The sequence below is a fragment of the Hemitrygon akajei genome, chromosome 6, assembly GCF_048418815.1.
Source record: "Hemitrygon akajei chromosome 6, sHemAka1.3, whole genome shotgun sequence".
NCBI lineage: Eukaryota > Metazoa > Chordata > Chondrichthyes > Myliobatiformes > Dasyatidae > Hemitrygon > Hemitrygon akajei.
Window position 1 is genome coordinate 28,943,872 of NC_133129.1, and position 20,452 is coordinate 28,964,323.

The 20,452-nt window shown below is 41.1% G+C and overlaps 1 protein-coding gene across 6 annotated transcripts in view; it reads right to left on the minus strand.

Moving 5' to 3' along the window:
* The window catches only part of asb5b (ankyrin repeat and SOCS box containing 5b), an 81,039-nt gene that overhangs the window by 21,084 nt on the left and 39,503 nt on the right, over positions 1-20,452 (minus strand). For 3 of the 6 annotated variants that reach the window (XR_012099214.1, XM_073048036.1, XM_073048037.1), the window contains exons 2-5: positions 14,963-15,042; positions 11,282-11,389; positions 7,672-7,822; positions 5,988-6,122 (exon numbers count right to left, since the gene is read on the minus strand). Coding sequence is in view for 5 of the 6 variants with exons in the window: in XM_073048036.1 (XP_072904137.1) it covers positions 5,988-6,122; positions 7,672-7,822; positions 11,282-11,389; positions 14,963-15,042 (474 nt within the window). In the remaining variant the exon portion in view is untranslated. Of the gene's footprint in view, positions 1-5,987; positions 6,123-7,671; positions 7,823-11,281; positions 11,390-14,962; positions 15,043-17,398; positions 17,464-19,066; positions 19,158-20,452 lie in introns of those variants that run through there. The other 3 variants (XM_073048039.1, XM_073048040.1, XM_073048038.1) reach the window with 3 other exon arrangements.

Below are 20,452 nucleotides of genomic sequence, written 5' to 3' on the forward strand. Positions count from 1 at the left end.
ACAGGATATTCCCTAGGACCTTGAGGGAAGTTAGTGTAGAAATAGCAGGGGCTTTGACAGAAATATTTCAAATGTCTTTAGAAACGGGGATGGTGCTGGAGGATTGGCATATTGCTCATGTGGTTCCATTGTTTAAAAAAGGTTCTAAGAGTAAACCTAGCAATTATTGGCCTGTAAGTTTGACGTCAGTGGTGGGTAAACTAATAGAAAGCATTCTTAGAAATGGTATATATAATTATTGGGTTAGACAGGGTCTGATTAGGAGCAGTCAACATGGATTTGTGCGTGGAAGGTCACGTTTGACGAATCTTTTTCTTTCATTTTTTTTATTGAGTTTTCAAATAATTACAGAAAGAAAGAAAAAAAAATTATCAACCCTTCCCCCCTCCCCCCTAACATATCCCTACAGAAAGAAAGAAAAAAAAAGAAGAAAAAAAGAAAGAAAGAAAGAATGCCTGGATGTCGGAAGATCCCCACATGCTCCATGGAGTTCATAATAGCTTTAGTATATATATTTATTTCTTTCCCCAAATAACCAGTAATTTTATCTTCAGAGCACCTATATATTTAATCCTATCTTTTGTAAATAAGGGCGCCAAATTTTCAGAAATGTTTCATATTTATCTCTCAAATTATAAGTAATTTTTTCAAGTGGAATACAGCTGAAGATTTCGTTCTTCCAATGATCTATACTTAAGTATGAATCCGATTTCCAAGTAACTGCAATAGCCTTTTTGGCTACTGCCAATGCAATTTTTATGAATTCTTTCTGATATTTATTCAATTTGGGTTTCGGTTTTATCCCTTCAATATCGCCTAGTAAAAATAATATTGGGTTATGTGGAAGTTGTGTTCCAATAATTTGTTCCAGTAAAACTCTTAAATTTGTCCAAAAAGGTTGAATTTTAAAACAAGACCAAGTAGAATGTAAAATAGTACCAATTTCTTGATTACATCGGAAGCATTGATCAGATAAATTTGGGTTTAATTTATTTATTTTTTGTGGTGTAATATATAATTGATGGAAAAAATTGTATTGCACTAATCTTAACCGGACATTTGTACTAGGAAAGTTGACGAGGGTAAAGCAGTGGATGTTGTCTATATGGTCTTCAGTAAGGCCTTTGACAAGGTTCCACACAGAAGGTTAGTTAGGAAGGCTCAATCATTAGGTATTAATATTGAAGTAGTAAAATAGATTCAACAGTGGCTGGATGGGAGATGCCAGAGAGTAGTGGTGGATAACTGTTTGTCAGGTTGGAGGCCGGTGACTAGTGGTGTGCCTCAGGGATCTGTACTGGGTCCAATGTTGATTGTCATATAGATTAATGATATGGATAATGGGGTGGTAAATTGGATTAGTAAGTATGCAGATGATACTAAGGTAGGTGGCATTGTGGATAATGAAGTACATTTTCAAAGCTTGCAGAGAGATTTAGGCCAGTTAGAAGAGTGGGCTGAAAGATGGCAGATGGAGTTTAATGCTCATAAGTGTGAGGTTCTATATTTTGATAGGAATAATCAAAATAGGACATACATGGTAAATGCTAGGGCATTGAAGAATGCAGTAGAACAAAGTGATCTTGGAATAATGGTGCATAGTTCCCTGAAGGTGGAATCTCATGTGGTTAGGGTGGTGAAGAAAGTTTTTGATATGCTGGCCTTAATAAATCAGAGCATTGAGTATAGGAGTTGGGATGTAATGTTAAAATTGTACAAGGCATTGGTGAGGCCAAATTTGGAATATTGTGTACAGTTCTGTTCACCAAATTATAGGAAAGATGTCAACAAATTAGAGAGAGTACAGAGGAGATTTACTAGAATGTTACCTGGGTTTCAGCACCTAAGTTACAGAGAAAGGTTAAACAAGTTAGATCTTTATTCTTTGGAGCGTAGAAGGTTGAGGGGGAACTTGATAGAGGTACTTAAAATTATGAGGGGGATAGATAGAGTTGACGTGGATAGGCTTTTTCCATTGAGAGTAGGGGAGATTCAAACAAGAGGACATGAGTTGAGAGATAAGGGGCAAAAGTTTAGGGGTAACACGAGGGGGGACTTCTTTACTCAGAGAGTGGTAGCTGTGTGGAATGAGCTTCCAGTAGAAGTGGTAGAGGTAGGTTCGATTTTGTCATTTAAAAAAAAAATTGGATAGGTATATGGACAGGAAAGGAATGGAGGGTTATGGGCTGAGCGCAGGTAGGTGGGACCAGGTGAGAGTAAGCGTTTGGCACGGACTAGAAGGGCCAAGATGGCCTGTTTCCGTGCTGTAATTGTTATATGGTTATATGAAATAACAGGTAAGGTAAACAAAGGAGAATCAGCAGATGTTGTTTACTTGGATTTTCAGAAGACCTTTGTCAAGATGCCACACATGAGGCTGCTTAACAAGAATAAAGTCCGTGGCATTACAGGAAAGCCAATAGCATGGATAGAAGATTGGGTGACGAGCAGGAGGCAAAGAGTGGAAATAAAGGGGGCCTATATTTGTAGGCTGTTGGTGACTAATGGTGTTCTACAGTATTGGGACCACTTCTTTTCATATTATATGTCAATGATTTGTATGATGGAATTGATGGCTTTGTGACCAAGTTTGTAGATGATGCAAAGGGGCAGATAGTGTTGAGGAAACAGGGGGTCTGCAGAAGGACTTAGACAGATTGGGGGAATGGGTAAAGAAGTGGCAGATGGAATATAGTGTAAGGAAGTGTAAGGTCATACACTTTGATAGAAAGAATAAAGGCCTAGATTATTTTCTAAACAGGGAGAAAATTCAAAAATACAAGGTGGAAAGGGAGTGATGCAGGATTTCCTAAAGCTTAACTTGCAGGTTGAGTTGGTGGTGAGGAAGGCAAATGCGATGTTAGCATTAATTTCAAGTGCATTACAATACAAAAGCAAGGATGTAATGTTGAGGCTTTATAAAGAACTGGTGAGGCCTCACTTGGAATCCTGAGAGCAGTTTTGGGCCCCTTAGCTAAGAAAGCATGTGCTAATGTTGAAGAGAGTTCAAAGGAGGTTCCCAAAAATGATTCTGGGATTGAAAGGCTTGTCATATGAGGAGCATTTGATGGTGTTGGGCCTGTACTCATTGGAAGTCAGAAGAATGAGGGGGTGACCTCATTAAAAGGCATCGATAGAATGGATGTGGAGAGGATGTTTTGTAAGGTGGCAGAGTATGACCAGAGGACGCAGCCTCAGAACAGAGGGGCACCCTTTTGGAATGAAGATGAGGAGGAATCTCTTTAGCCAGAGAGTGGTGAATCTGTGAAATTTTTTTGCCACAGGTGGCTGTGGAGGCCAAGTCATTGGGTATATTTAAGTCAGAGGTTGATAGATTCTTAATTAGTCAGGGCATGAAGGGATATGAGGAGACGGCAGGAGATTAGGACTGAGAGGGAAAAGTGATCAGTCATGATGAAATGGTGGAGCAGATCCGATGGGCCAAATGGCCTAATTCTGCTCCTATATTTTATGGTCGTATGGTCTTATATTTCATCTTTTCTCTGCTTATGGCTTTTTTAGTTTCCCTCTGTTGTTCTTAAAAGCTTCTCAATCCTCTAACATCCTGCTAATTTTTGCTTTATTATATGCACTCTCTTCTCTTCTGCTACCTTTGACTTCCTTGCCTCATCCTCTCTTTAGAATACTTCTTCATCTTTGGGATGTATTTATCCTGCACTTCTGAATTGCCCCCAGAAACTCTAGCCATTGCTGTTCTACCGTCATTCCTGCCAGTGATCCCTTCCAATCAACTTTGGCCGGCTCCTCTTTTATGTCTTTGTAGTTCCTTTTACTCCAATGTAGTGCTGAAACATCTGATTTTAGCTTCTCGCTCTCAAACTACAAGGTGAAATTGATTATATAATGATCACTGCTTCCTCAGAGTTGTTTTACCTTAAGCTCCCTGATCAAATCTTGATCACTGCACAACACCCAATCCAAAATTTCCTTTCCTGGAGTGGGCCCAATGACAAGCTTTTTTAAAAAGCCATCTCATAGGTATTCTGCAAACTCCCCCTCGGAATCCAGCAGCAAACTGATTTTTCCCAATCTACCTGCATGCTGAAATCCCCCATGACTAACGTGACATTGCCCTTTTTACATGCTTTTTCCATCTCCCATTGTAACTCATATCCTACATCCTAACTACAGTTCAGAGGCCTGTATATAACTGCCATCAGGGTCGTTTTACCCTTGCATTTTCTTAACTCTGCCCTCAAGGATTAGACATTTTCTGATCCCATGTCACCTGTTTCTAAAGAGTTGATTTCATTTTTTTACCATCTGAGCCACACCACTCCCTATGCCTACCTGCCTGCCCTTTTGATACCATGTGTATCATGGATGTTGAGCTTCTAGCTATGATCTTCTTTCTGCCACGACTCAGTGATGCCCACAATATCTCACATGCCAATCTCTAAACGTACTACAAGATAATCTACCTTATTCCAAATACGGCTTGCATTTAAATATAACACCTTCAGTCCAGTGTTCATCAGCCTTTTTTAAGATTTTGTCCCCATGTTAATTCATGCCACTGACCGCAATTTTGCCCTGTCATCTGCCTGTCCTTCCTTACAGTCCCACGAGACACTGAATTGACTTGTGTACCAATTGGCCCTTCCTCAGCTCTATCATTCTGGTTCCCATCCTCCTGCCAACTTAGTTTAAGCCCTACCCAACTGCTCTAATAAACCTGCCAACAAGGATATTGGTCCCTTTTGGGTTCAGGTGTTAACCCGTCCTTTTTGTACAGGTCATACCTTCCTCAGAAGAGATTCCAATGATCCAGAAGTCTGAAACCCTACCTCCTGAACCACTTCTTCAGCCATTCATTCACCTGTAATATCATTCTACCCCTGCCCTGACTAGCATGGAATAATTGAGAGATTATGACCTTGGAGGTCCTGCTCCTCGGCCTCTTCCCTAAATATGCATTCTCTCTACGCAGGACCTCTTCCCCCTTTTCTACCTATGTCACTGGTGCCATTGTGCACTGTGATCTCTGGCTCCTTTCGAGAATTCTCCGTAGATATCCTGGATCCTAGCACATGGGAGGCAACACAACATCCTGCCCTCTCTTTCATGGCCATAGAGTCCATCCCCCTCTTTATCAAGTCTCCTATCACTATCGCTCTGCTAGATTTTACCCTTCCTAAAATTTAAGCATGGGAAGTTAGAAGTATAACAAGAGTAGGTAGGATGGTAGTTAAGACAGAAGAATGCTGCTCCTGTAAGACGTGGGATTGCAAGGTACCTGGCAGTCTCTCTCGTGATGACGGAGCTGGCCATGGTACCAAGGGCCTAGCTGCTGCTGCTGTGCCCGGGTAGATCATTCCCCAACACCCCCTCTGCCACTATAGCGGCATACTTGTTGCTGAGGGAATTGGTTACAGGAGAACCCTACACTGACTGCTTACTCCCCTTACTTCTCCTGGTGGTCACCCATCTACTGTCTGATGTCTGCACTCTGGGACTGACCACCTCAGTAAAAGTTTCATCTATGAGGCTTTTAGTCCTCCCTGACGTTCCTGACTATATCCAGCTCCGGCTCCAGTTCCTTGACCTTGTCAGTCAGGAGCTCCAGTTGGATGCAATTCCCACAGATGTCATCATGAGGGACACTGTTGGGTACCTTGCAATCCCACATCTTACAGGATGTTATACTTCAAACTTCCCAAGCTTAAATTGTAGTCGGTGCCCATACTCGCCATTCTAACAGACTCCCTGTGACTGTGTAGCTTTTCTCCGGGTGTTCCACTTTCCTCCCACATTCTAAAGACACATGGGTTAATAGGTTAATTGGTCATGTGGGTGTAACTGGCCGGCATGGGCTCATTGGGCCTGTAAGACCTGCTACCGTGCTGTATCTGTAAGTAAATAAAAGAATCACAACTTTCCAACCACTCCCACACACCACTACTGCTACCTGCTGTACAAATTTGCTCAGTAAATTCTACACGTAATGTAACTGTGATAGCTCTCACCTGCATGGAGCAGTTTTTTGATACAGAAGTACTGCTGATGTACACAGGCTACGTACAGAGGCGTTCCTTGGTGAGAGATGTCTAGATCTATGTCAGCTCCCCAAGAGATCAAGACTTGTATGCATTCACTGCGACCTAATTACAACATCAAAAATTTAGCAAAGTTATGCCATTCGACAAAATTAAATTACAATTGGTTAATTTTTATAAAATTATTCCTCGTTTCAAAAGATATTTCAAGGACACCATATTCAAGGTTCAAATTCAGTCATGGGGAAAAATGTTCTGCCGAACATTTTGGACATGCTATGTTGGTGCCGGAATGTGTGGTGACAGTTGCAGGTTGCCCCCAGCACACCCTCCGGTGTGTTAGTTGTTAATGCAAACGATACATTTCACTGACTGTTTCAATGTACACATGATAAATATTGAATCTTAAATGTGTAAAAGTTCGTGCATGCTGCACCAGAGAAGAGGTTTGAATTTGGGTTGCTGGAGCTATGAAGCTGCATTTCTATTAGCTTGGCTCCTGTGCTGCCGTAATAGTATTCAACAACCTTTCTGTGTAAACACTTCATGGCCTTCCCCAGATCTGTGACTGTGCGATAATGTGAGTGCACTTAAATTATTTTCAGGCACACAGCAAAGGTTAGATTGCCAGGATTACTGGCCTGGCCTCTCAGCTTGAATCACCCTTTCACGAAATGGCTGGCATGTTACCAAGTTCCCTCTGATACACTGAATAATCCATCCTTAAAAGTACTTCAAGCTGAACGTCCACAGAACATGGAACATAGAACATCACCACATAGTACAGGCCCTTCGACCTACGATGTTCTGCCAAGCTTATAACCTACTCTAAGATCAATCCAAACCTCCTCTTCTATATAGCCCTCCATTTTCCTTTCATTCATGTGCCTATCTACGTATTTACTAAATGTTCCTAATGTATCTACCTCTACAACCACCCTGAGCAGGGTGCTTCATGCACCCATCATGCTCTGTGTAAAAACATACCTCTGACATCTGCTGTATACTTTCCTCCAGTCACCTTAAAATTATGCCCCCCCTTGCATTAGCCATTTCTGACTTGTGGGAAAAAGTATTTGGCTATCCACTCAATCTATGCCTCCTATAATCTTGGACGCCTCGATCAAGAGTAACACATACAAAATGCGGGACAAACTCAGCAGGCCCGGCAGCAACCGTGGAAAGGAATAAACCCTTCATCAGGATTCAGCCCAAAACATCGACTGTTTATTCCTCTCCATAGATGTTGCCTGACCTGCTGAGCTCTTCCAGCATTTTGTATGTATGTTACTCCAGATTTACAGCAGCTGCAGAATCTTTTGTGTTTATGATTTGCACCTCTATCAAGCCACCACTCATTCTCCATCACTGTGAAGAGAAAAGCCTGAACTAACTCGACAAGAAAATGGATCAAGGGGAAGAATATTCTTTATATGGTTGATCAGTTAAGAATGAACAACCTATGGAAATCACTTTGCGGTTGGAAGTTCCTCAACTTGAGATATTAATTCTATTTTCTACTCCACAGACGTGATCTGAGTGGCTGCCTGTTTCCCAAAATATTTCTGTTTTTATTTCTTATTTGCGTAGCTTGTGGTCTTCTGGGTATGCTTTATAAAAGAAAGATGCTGGTGTCCGTTGAGGAATGACTTACCTTTACTTGATGCCTCATGAATGGCTGAAGCCCAACAGTCCTGGCCATGTAGCTTAGCACCATTCTGCAATACAAGCTCGGCACAATTTGCACTTCCACTGGAACATGCATTGAACAGTGGTGTCACCCCATCGATAGTGGTGGCATTGACCTAAAATTCAATAATTATATTAGTTATGCATTCCCTTGGGGAAATATTCTGTCTGAATAAATAGCCAAAGAGCACTGCAGCACAGAAAGAGGCCTTATGGCCCATCTAGTCCATGCTGAATTACTACTCTGCCTAGTCTCATTGGCTCCCAGACTATAGGTTTCCATACATAGAAACATAGAAACATAGAAAATAGGTGCAGGAGTAGGCCATTCGACCCTTCGAGCCTGCACCGCCATTCAGTATGATCATGGCTGATCATCCAACTCAGAACCCTGCACCCGCCCCCCCCACAACCCCCGATCCCCCCCAGCCACAAGGACCACATCCAACTTCCTCTTAAACATAGCCAATGAACTGTTTCCTGTGGCAGAGAATTCCACAGATTCACCACTCCCCGTGCGAAGAAGCCTTTCCCCATCTCGGTCCCAAAAGGCCTCCCCCCCCACCCTCAAACCGTGACACCCCACTCCGGACCCCCCCAACATCAGAAACAACCCTCCTGCATCCAGCCCGTCCAATCCCCCTAGAATTTTATACGTTTCAATAAGATCCCCCCTCAATCCTCCAAACCCCAGCGAGTACAAGCCTAGTCGATCCAGTCCTTCCCCAATGAAAGTCCCGCCATCCCAGGAATCAATCTGGTGAACCCTCTCTGTACTCCCTCTATGGCAAGGATGTCTTTCCTCAGACTAAGGGACCAAAACTGCACACAATATTCTAGGTGCGGTCTCACCAAGGCTCTGCACAACTGCAGCAGAACCTCCCCGCTCCTGCACTCAAATACCCCTCCCATCCATATACCTATCCAAATTTCTCATAAATATTGAAATCAAACTTGCATCAGCCACTTCTACTTGAAGATCGCTCTGCACTCTCACCACCTTCTGAGTGAAGAAGTCCCTCCTTATGTGTCCCTTAAACATTTCAACTTTCACCCTTAACCCATGACCTCTAATTCTAGTCTCACCCAACCTAATGGAAAAAGCCTGCTTGCATAGATTATAGCAAAAATTATAGCAACCTTATTGGTTATCATGAATGAAAGAAAGACTTCCTCCTCTGTTGCACATTTCACATTCTTTTCTGGATGCCCCAAAAGACGTTACAACCAATTAGGCACTGTTTCTCAATGTACAGTTCCTGCTGCAGTTTAGAAAACGTGGAAGCCAATTCACATGAAGCAAGCTGTGACAATCATCAGATTGTCTGCTTCAATAACATTGAGTGAAGGATAAATAGCGGGGATAATTCAGCTACAATTTGAAACGGTATCTTTTGTTTCCATCCTTGAGAACAGATCAGGTCTCAGTTTAGTCATACATCTGAAAGATAATACCTCTGATAGTTTTGTATTCTTTAGCACTGTACAAATGTTGTTGTGTTTAGTAGGCAGCTTCTTCTGACCCAGTATAGAGGTTATACAACACAAAATTTGGTGCTGGCCTAAACTTTGCATACACTGTATCAGAAGAAGCTGCCTACTAAACATATCAACATTTGGCATTGTAAATACACAATCCAAATCGCCACCAGAGAAAATTGATCTTACTCATTGCAACTTCCTGCAGCAACTGTTCGAATTCCTCACAGAACATCTACTTCCCAGCTACCTCAAGCCAGCAAGTATGAATTAGGTGGCTCATTTACACAGGATCGGCACAGGACGTGCAGGAATGTCATTCCACATGCAACTTGTCCTATAATACTGACTGGAATCCTGCCAGGGTACACAATGTACAACATGCTGGACTGTGTTAATATCAAAGGGCAGGACATCAAGTGGGGGAAAGAAGAGAGAGACAAAGACATGCACGAGAAAGGTTTTATTCAATGAAGCAGCTTTGGAACTGATGCTGAAGCAGACTCTGTGAAGCAAAATAGTCCAGAGGGCCGAAACAAAGAAAATAGACAGCATAGTTCAGACCCTTCATCCCATGATGTTGTGCCAATCTATTGCAGGCCAATCTAACCCTTCCCTCCCACATAGCCCTCCATTTTTCTTTCATCCATGTACCTATTGAAGAGTCTCTTAAACATCCCTTATATATCTGCCTCTACCCCCAGCCCTGGCTGCATGTTCCACGCACCTACCACTCTGTGCAAAAACCCCTGTCTCTGACACCCTCGCTTAATAAATGTAATAACTCACCAGCATGAATGGAGGCAGTCAAAAACTCTCCATCACATAGCACTTAACCCTTCCATATGAGTAAACAGTCTTGCAAAATTCATACTGCCTACACATTGCCTTCTTGCTTTGCTTCAATTTTAACATTCTGATCCTTTCACTTGATCTACAATACCTCCGTGAACTCCTCCATCCTCTGGACCTCTTTGTCTCTCCTGCTCTGGCCCAGTGTTCATGGCTGAACCAAATTACCTTTGATAGCCATCACATTTTGATAGTGACTGAAGTCCCAGCCCTCAGATTCCCTGTCACTTATTCTCATTTTTTTGTAAGTTATTCCTGTAAGCCTATCTCAGCCACACCAACGGTCATCTGCCCTAATATAGCCTTCAATAATCTTGCCAAATTTTTGATAATCTTGTCGAGATTTGTGATACTGAAGTTTTTTCCCTCACCTTTTGCTGTTTCACCTTAATTACCTACATGCACTGCACTTTCTCTGTAACAGCACAAGGTCAAGTTCAAGCTCAGTGTGTTGTTATTCAACTGTATGCATGTATATTGCCAAATGAAACAATGTTCCTCTGGACCAAGGTGTACAACACTGCACATATAACTCACACACATAACACATGAAGTAATATTACCACAAATAAATTAACAAATTATAAGGTGCATTTACGACACGAGTTGAAAAGCAGACAGCTTAATGGTCCTGGCACTTCATATGTGATGAGACCTAGGTGATAGCAGGGAGTTCAGTAGTAGCTTGAGGGAAGATGCTGTTTCCCACCCCTAACAATTCTAGTCCTAATGCTACAGTACCTCCTGCCTGATGGTGGGGGGGGGGAAGGGTTGGTCAAAGAGATGGTCAAACGTCTGGGTGGGATCATTAACGATGCTAAGGTCCTTGCATATGCAGCTCCCCTGATAAATATCTCCAATGGGTGGAAGAGAGACACCAATGATCCTCTCAGTGGTCCTTGCAATTCTTGGTAGGGACTTGCAGTCAGATGCCTTGCAACTCTCATACTAGTCCATGATGCAGCTGGTCAGGACATTCTCGACAGATTCTTTTATTGCTTTTCCTTTTGTGCTACCTCAAAATACTTACGTTTGGAATTATCTGTCTGGATGGTGTACAACACAAAGCTTTTCACTGTATCTTGGATCATGTGACAATAATATATCAATTACGTAAGTACTTTTTTTTGTAATAACATCTTTCTGAGTGTTGGAAGTCCAAATTTTCTTCTTATTAAAGTCATTTGAGGGAGAGATTCTGACAACAATGAAACAATTTAAATGCATCACGTCAGATTACTTACATTGGCACCAGCTTCTATTAAGGCTTTGGCACATGCTACATGGTTCCCCAGGCATGCATCATGAAGTGGAGAAACATGGTCTATTGTCAGTGTATTGGCACTGTGACCCTGAATGAGTAACAGATGGGACAAAGATAAAATCAGAATATTAAGATGGATGCAGCAATTCAACACAAAACAAAATTATCATGCTTTTCATAACTTTGGTTCCCAGTTATCTTCCCCTCTCTCATAACCCTCAATCCACATAAATCATATTACTCAAGGGCAGAGCTGCCTTTTACAGATTATTATCTCCTTTTGCTATCGAGATCCTTGAATAAACCCAGAAATGCTCAGAGGGTGAGGCAGCACCTGTGCAGAGCGAAATATTCCAGGTGAATTACTCTGTATCTTTAAACATGTCTTGTTCCATATCAGGCTATGATGCAGATTGCATCACAGCCTGGTATGGAAACACCAATGCCCTTGAATGGAAAATCCTACAAAATGAAGTGGATACAGCCCAGTTTGTTATGGTAAGCCCGTCCCCACCATTGAGCTTATCTACATGAAATGGTATTGCAGGACAGTAGCGTTCATCATCAGGGAGACCCACTACCCAGGACATGTTCCCTTCTCTCTGCTGCCATCAGCAAGAAGGTACAGGAGCCTCAGGACTCACACCACCAGGTTCAGGAACAGTTACTACCCCTCTATCATCAGGCTCTTGATCCAACTTATCTTCTCTCAACTTCACTTGCCCCATTACTGAAATGTTTCCACAACCAATGGACTCACTTTCGAGGACTTTTCATCACATGTTAACGATATTCATTGTTTATTTATTATAGTTCTTTCTTTCTTTTTTCACATTTGCACAGTTTGTTGCCCTCTGCACTCTGGTTGAACGCCCCAGTGGTGGGTCTTCCAGCGATTCTGTTATGGTTATTATTCTATAGATTGAGTATGCCCGAAAGAAAATGAATCTCAGGGTTGTACATGATGACATGTATGTACTATGATAATACATTTACTTTGAACTTTGAATCAAGACAGATCTTCAGGAGGATCTTCTGGTGGCATTCCCAGCCTCTTCTTTATGGTCCACTGCATTCATATCAACAAAGTCAGTCAGAGAAAACAGTACTGCAATAAAAGATGAATGCACTGTAGCATAGCGGTTAGCACACAGGTTTACAGTGCCAGTGTTCAGTGACTGGGATTCAATTCCCACCACTGCCTGTAAGGAGTTTGCACCTTCTCCCTGTGAGCTTCCTTTGTGTATTCCCGTTTTCTCCCACATTCCAAAAATGGGTTAGAGTTAGGATTAGCAAGTTGTGAGCATGCTATGTTGGCACTGGAAGCATGGCAACAGTTGTGGCTGTCCCCAGCACATCCTCAGTTCATGCTGGTCATTGATGCAAACAATACGGTTCATTGCATGTTTCAATATTTCGATGTACATACTTGTGACAAATAAAGCTAATGATAATAAATGATAAAATAGGATTTAGATATTGTGATAAATAAGGTTTTTCATCTAACACACTTTATTTTCAAAGTAAAAAAGAGAGAGAAAAAAATTGTAGAATCTTTTGCATTTGTGTAGCATGTTTCACAACTGCAGCCTTTACTGAAGTTCTTTACAGTCAGCACAATACATCTTGGAGCCTGGTCATCACTATAGTGTGGTAATCTGACAGGAAATTTGCACAGAACATGTTTCCACACACACTAATGTTATAATTAGTTTTCTCTCCCTCTCTAATTCCCATGATTAATCTATTAACCTGACAGCTTCATCAATAGACTTTCCTCACCATTCCCCTCTCCTCTTTACACTAACCATCTCCTTTCTCCACTTTCAGTCCCATTGCAAAACATCAACAGTCCTTTCCTCTACAGATGCTCCCAATCTGCTAAATTCCTCCAGCAGACGGTTTACAGCTCCATCAACAGTTTCTCACTATGGTAATCCTAATCCTACTTCATCAGAGAAATTCTCGTTGTCCTGTCCATCCTTCCTCCATTCGCTCTATAATTTAAAACTAACTTGTTTCCTTCCTTTCCCAGATGGATGAAACTTGAAATATTTTTCTTTTTATAGATAATGACAGATCTGTGGCATGTTTGCAGTATTTTCTGCTTTCATTTCAATTTTCTATAGTTTTTGATTTTCATCCAGTGAAATGATTCACTCTGCTTAACAATAAGGGATGAAAGTTGGCAACGACACTAAGGATGATTTGTCTTGCCATAATGCCACTGAATCAACTGTAGCATTCTTCTTGTGAGGATAGGATGAGCAAGCTCAGGCTTTTTTCTTTGAGGAGAAGGAGGATGAGAGGTGACTTGATAGGGGCGTACAAGATGATAAGAGGCATTGAAGGGCATTGAAGAATGCAGTAGAACAGAGTGATCTAGGAATAATGGTTCATAGTTCCCTGAAGGTGGAATCTCATGTGGAGAGGGTGGTGAAGAAAGCCTTTATAAATCAGAGCATTGAGTGTAGGAGTTGGGATGTAATGTTAAAATTGTACAAGGCATTGGTGAGGCCAAATTTGGAGTATTGTGTACAGTTCTGGTTGCCGAATTATAGGAAAGATATCAACAAAATAGAGAGAGTACAGAGAAGATTTACTAGAATGTTACCTGGGTTTCAACACCTAAGTTACAGAGAAAGGTTGAACAAGTTAGGTCTTTATTCTTTGGAGTGTAGAAGGTTGAGGGTGGGGGGGACTTGATAGAGGTATTTAAAATTATGAGGGGGATAGATAGTGTTGATGTGGATTGGCTTTTTCCATTGAGAGTAGGGGAGATTCAAACAAGAGGACATGAGTTGAGAGTTAGGGGGCAAAAATTTAAGGGTAACACGAGGGGGAGTTTCTTAACTCAGAGAGTGGTAGCTGTGTAGAACGAGCTTCCAATAGAAGTGGTAGAGGCAGGTTCAGTATTGTCATTGAAAGTAAAATTGGATAGGTATATGGACAAGGTGGGACTAGGTGAGAGTAAGCATTCGGCATGGACTAGAAAGGAAAAGATAACCTGTTTCCGTGCTGTAATTGTTATATGGTTATATGATTAAGTGGAGAGCTTGTGCCTTTTTCCCAGGGTGGATAAGGCTAATATGAGTGGGCATAATATTAAGATGTTTGGAGGAAAGTATTGGGTGGAACGTTAGAGGTAGGTTTTTAAACACGGAACGGTGAGTGCATGGAACACGCTGCCAAGGGTAGTGGTTGAGGCAGATACATTTGGAATATTTAAGAGAATTTTAAATAGGCTGGTGGATGACAGAAAAATGGTGGGCTGAGTGGGAGGGAAGGGTTAGATTGATCTAGGACAGGAGATCCCAACATGGATCCCTTGGTTAATGGAAGGGGTCCATGGCATTAAAAAGGTTAGGAATCCCTGGTCTAAGAGTACATAGGTTAAAGTTAGGCACAATATCAGTAGCCAAAAGGCCTGTTCTGGGCTGGTTTGTTCTATGTTCTATGCTTTATTTGGCTTCTGAAAATTGCCTCTGTCATATTCTGCATTTTTCTTCATCCCAGGGTTAGGATTAAGGTAACTTTAAACCTCAAGAAATAGTATAAATTTACCTTCAAGTGGAAACATCACTCAGACTTTAATGGCTATGAATCTAACAATCAAGGGCTTACAGAATACAATCCAGTCCTCAGCACACTAGACAGTTACCTGTGCAAGCAAGGTTTTGAGGGACAGAAGGCGACCTTGACTGGCTGCCTCATGCAAAGGTGAACGGTCAGCCCAAGAACCTGGAAAAAAAAAGAAAACTGAAAATATAATAAGTAGTTTAAGAGGTCATAAGGTCTGGTAAAGGCTTTTCTATTACATGCTACAAAATACTGAAAGTGCTGGAAATCCGCAAATATTCAGCAGGTCAGGAAGCGACTGTAGTGAGAGAAGCACTAACACAGATTTTGATTTATAATACACTCATTAGTCTTTTGTTCCTTTATTTGACCCATTACCCTTTACACTCAAACATTCCTATTGTTATATTTTCCTCCTCTATCACAGGCCTGTCCTTTTCCCCACCAACTCCCCACTCCATTACTTAGTAATCTGAAACATTAATTCTGTTTTCTTCTTTCACTGGAAGTCACTTGGCCTGCTGAATATTTCTGTAAGTTTTTGAGATTATTTTACCATTGGATAACATCACCTCTCTGATAAGAGCATTGGTTTGCTTACAAAAAATAATTAACAAAACATTCCTCCCATACCAGGATAATTCAATAATTGAATTAAACAAGTAATCAGTGTGACAACTTCAATTTTCCATTTTTAGGAAGTTATTTTAAGATCTTACAAATCATATCGTGTATCAATCATGAGATACTTTTTATAAGGTACTGGCTTGAGTCCTCAAATGATATACTATTTCTGCCAAATTAATGTCAATTTTTTTCATCAGAGTACTAATTATATACCTGCCAGCACAAATTATTTAATTTTATGCTTGAGTTAAATCGAAATATGTAGATAACAATAAATATACAGGTATCTCAATAGTCTTGCTACATTCATCAATTAATACTTCATTCTACTTTTTGCATTGTTGTGGAAACAATTTTCCTGAAGATCATTTACGTGACTATAATTAGAGATTCTATTTCTATGAAATCAAGATAGTTGCTGGTATCACAGAGGGAATTAAAACGGATATGTCCTGACACCAATGGCTTTTGGTAAATTCTATCAAAGTTCTCAAGGTACAGAACAATCTGTTCCAATTACTTTTCTTCTTAGCAATGACGAACAAATTTACCTACTTGCTTTCAAAATTATAACATTGACTTAAACATTTTTTTATTTAGAGATAAAGTGTGTAACAGGCCCCCCCCGTACTATATTTCCACACTGCCCAGCAACCCACCTAATTAACCCCTAGCCTGATCACAGGAGAAGTTACAATGAGCAATTACCTTACTAACCAGTACATCTTTGGAATGTGGGAGGAAACCAGAGCACCCAGAGGAAACTCACACACTCACTGGAAGGACAGATAAACTTCTTACAGACTCTGAGCTCAAGCTGTAATAGCGTCGCACTAACCGCTATACTACTGTGGTGCCTACAATTGTAATTTGATTCCCAGATTCTACACATCTGCTGAATAAATGTCTCACAGGAAATGCAGTTTGAAACAATTCTCCAGTATAATACTCTGATCCTCCATCTCATATTCCCCTAAGTACATCTCCCTGGTGAGAATACAGACAAATCAATTTACCTCTCATATTTTGATAGTTGGAGGTTCGATGCTTACAAAACAAATGATGACGCCACCTACTATTTCCTGTCCTCCTTTACAGAGATCAAATCTAAGGTAGAGCCATAGAACATGGATGCAAGCCTTTCAACCCATTCGGTCCATGTCTAGCAGTTCTACCTGGCCTGTCATCTATCAGGTCTGTAGAAGACACTAAAATTCAGAGTATTGCTGGAAAGTGAAGAAGGTTATCTTAGATTACAAGAAGATCCATATTAACTGAGTAAATTGTCCAAGGAATGACAGATGGAATTTAATATGATGCATCTTGGGAAGTTAAACCAAGGCATTTTTCACCATTAAAGTTTGCAGCTCAGGTTTTAAAATAATCTTTATTCTACCAAGTGTAATAAAAGCAGACTAGGAACAAGGATGGGGAAACATCCTGATGACTGATCTTCATCCCTATCCCATTTCGCCACTTGGCTCCATATTCCTTAACCCCTCTAAGAACCAAGTGATCTCAGCTTTTACATTTCAAGTTGACCCCCAACTTCAACACCCTTTGGATTATGAGGTTTGCACTGATTTCTGTGAGAGAGTTTTTTCCTTCATAACAAAGGTACTAGGTTCCCAAGTGCTGGTTTAGTGCAAAATCAACCACAGGCAGTGTTCTGAAACTGATTCAGATCAATTTCATAAATTTGGGAACATTTTCTTGAAAAATGGCCTCAATCAATTTTCAGTTGGAGTTTAACAGGGATAATTATGTTAACATATTGACAACCAACCAGCTCCTCAACATCATTCCCTGTATATTGCACCTGTCTTTTTCCTTTAGCATTTTCTGTGATTGAGTAGAAAGTAGAGTGAGCAACTGTGTACACAAAACAAACCTGAATCAATATCCAAGACAACACCAGCTGCATTCCAGACCATAGCATGATCCACCTCTAGTTGGCTCATCTATGAGATTATTCACAGAGGAATATGTTAAGAATTGGGAATTCCCACCACATGCTAACAAGGACAACAACACAGCAACTTACCACTATTTTGTGCAAACAGGCTTCATGCTTTAACCCAATCCACTGTCCCTTTTAAAACAACTCAGCCACCAATAAGCTAAATACAACCGAACCAAGATTATAACCATCCCCAGTATTAACTTACAGCAAAATACTTTGCTGAATTTGAACACAGCAGCCCCTAAAAAATGGAATTTTCACTGTTCTCTCTCACATTCATTGAAGGTAAGTCAGCATATTTTTTCAACTTGTTTTGTCAAATATGTGCAGAAGAATAATAAGTAACAATATAAATAGAGAGGCAAGGGCCTTGAAGGGATACTAAGTTCAGAAAAGAAGTGAAATTGTGTAAATCAGAGCAAAATTCAAAAATCTGGGGAGCATGTTTGTGGTTTCCCTCAGATGACGTGCTGTGCTGTTCAAATTGAAATACAGCTTTACATTTGTTGATAAATCACAGAATACATCAGTTAAGTCAAACACTTATGATATACAATGTTGGAGAAGGTTTTACAGATGGGATGTTGTCAAGAAGATAACTTCACAAATGTAGGAACCTGGAGCAACACACAATCTGCTGGAGGACCTCATTGCTTGAACAGCATCTGTGAGAGGGGAAAGGTACTATCGACATTTCAGCTCACAACTCTGCAACAGGACTAAGGAGTAGAGAGAGGAGATACTGGTAAAAAGAGGAGTGGACATAGAGTGAGCTCCTCAAGCAGATTGCTTGCTGCTCCAAAATATAGCTCAGTATTTGTGGACCTTAAATATTTCAGGTTTAACTCATAATGCAAGAACATGCACCCCTGAAGACCAATTTAAAAATAATTCTTAGTTCCTTTTACACAGATAAAGCTGCCTTGCCATATAGTTTATAATGTCATACATGCATTTTACTTGAAGAATCTAGTTTTCACAAACACAGATATTGTACATTTTAGATAACCACATTTGACATGGACACTTAACAGAATACCCTAGTATGAGGCTTAACTGAATAATTTTAGAAACCAAAATTTGATTAATTTGCATAAAGTTGTAATTAACAAGAAAATAATCATCTGTAAACATCACACATTGAACCAAAAATCTAAAATGCAAGCCCCAGATATTCACTGAATAAGCATTTATTATAAAATTTTGTTCAGAAGTGCTTCAAGTTATTAAGAAAGCAACAAATCTTCCAGTTCTTGGTGATCCAACAAATCCTTTCGTCTAACACCATGACTCAAATCTGTTCCTGCTCCTAACACAGTCTGCAGCAACAGCAGGCAAAACATTAACCTTGTACAACACAGCAGGCAGTTACCACTGTGAGGCCCTTTGCTGGCGTGCGTCAGCTGCTGGTGCTATACTTAGACAACTGAGCTCATAGATCTTCGTCTGACAGACTGATTTCATGGCACAAGGAGGCTGTCACAGAAATCCACAGCCTTTTGTAAACAGAATCTATAGCAAGTTTGTGGTACAGCACCAAGGCACGATCAGATTCACACATGACTCACTCTTTCCTGAAAGCCCTGTATTCAGTACCTAAATCTCCGTCTCCCCACGGCACTTCAAACCACTTGTAAGATTTGTGGCTGGGGTTCATATCCTGCCAGGAGTTCCGTGAATTCTCTTTTGGCAATTGGAACTCCAGCCTCTTTCTGTCAGGGCCTAGTTGTCATCGACACCCTCTACTTCATCTGAACTTTGAACCGCCACAAACTGAACTATGAAACCATAACGTAGAAGTATATCATGACCGTATAAGTCCATTCAGCCCATCTGCTCTGCCATTTAATAACTGATTTACTATCCTTCTCAATCCCTTTCTCCTGCCTTTTCCCCATACCCTTTGATACCTTTACTAATCAAGAACCTATTGTCCTTCACTTTAAATATATCCAGTGACTTGGCCTCCACAGCTGTCTGTGGCAATGACCTCCACAGATTCACTACCCTCTGTTCTAAAGGGACATCCTTCTGTTCTGAGGCTGTGCCTTCTGGTCCTAGACTCACTCACTATAGAAAACATCCTCTCCACATCCACTCTATCTAGGCTTTTCAATATTCGATAGTGTTATGAATGTACCACAGCTCTGAGGGGCCGAAGGGTGTGGGGTAGCCCCCTCCTTTGTGAGAATCACAAGATCACTATTAAGTCAGTTCAGGGGACACAGGAAATGAGAGAAAGACATGCAGAATCCACAAAAGGGTTGGACTGTGTCCTGGCCTCCGAAAGGCGGACCCATTGATACCGGCTATTGTCTCTTGGAGACGGACTTGTGTATTGAATCCTGTACGATGCCATCAAAGCCCCAGGCAATGAACCAAGGAGGAGGTCAGTGGAGGGATTGCATCATCCCAACCTGATTGACACCTGAGACCCTGTGAGTCAAGATAAAAAGAGGGTCTGTGGGAACAGCCCCTCAGACGCACCAGAAGAAACGCTAGCGATCCCGTAATAGCGAAAGCCGGTGGAAGGCCACGTGCGTCCGCTTCCATTTGCCCGGAATCGGTGACCTTTGCCGCGGAAAGACGGTTTTTAGCTAACAACGGGGAACTCAACTCCCAACGACTCTCGAAGGATTGACATCATAAAAGGAATGGGCAAGTTTTAACCCGTCTTTCTCTCCAACCAAAGAGCTGCAGCTTGAATGACAGTGACTTTTATATTTCCATCGGACAATACATTATCCCCTAGACAACGATAGAGCTATTTCTTATTGATTATTATTATACCCGCGCTTTTAGATTTAGTATTGATGAAGTATATTATCTGTATGTTTGCATTGATATTATTTTGTGTCTTTTTATCAATAAATACTGTTAAACTTTGCTGGTAAATGACCCAGTTACGGGGTATGTAACAATAGGTTTCAATGAGATCCTCCTCATTCTTCTAAACTCCCAGAGCCATCAAGCATTAACCCT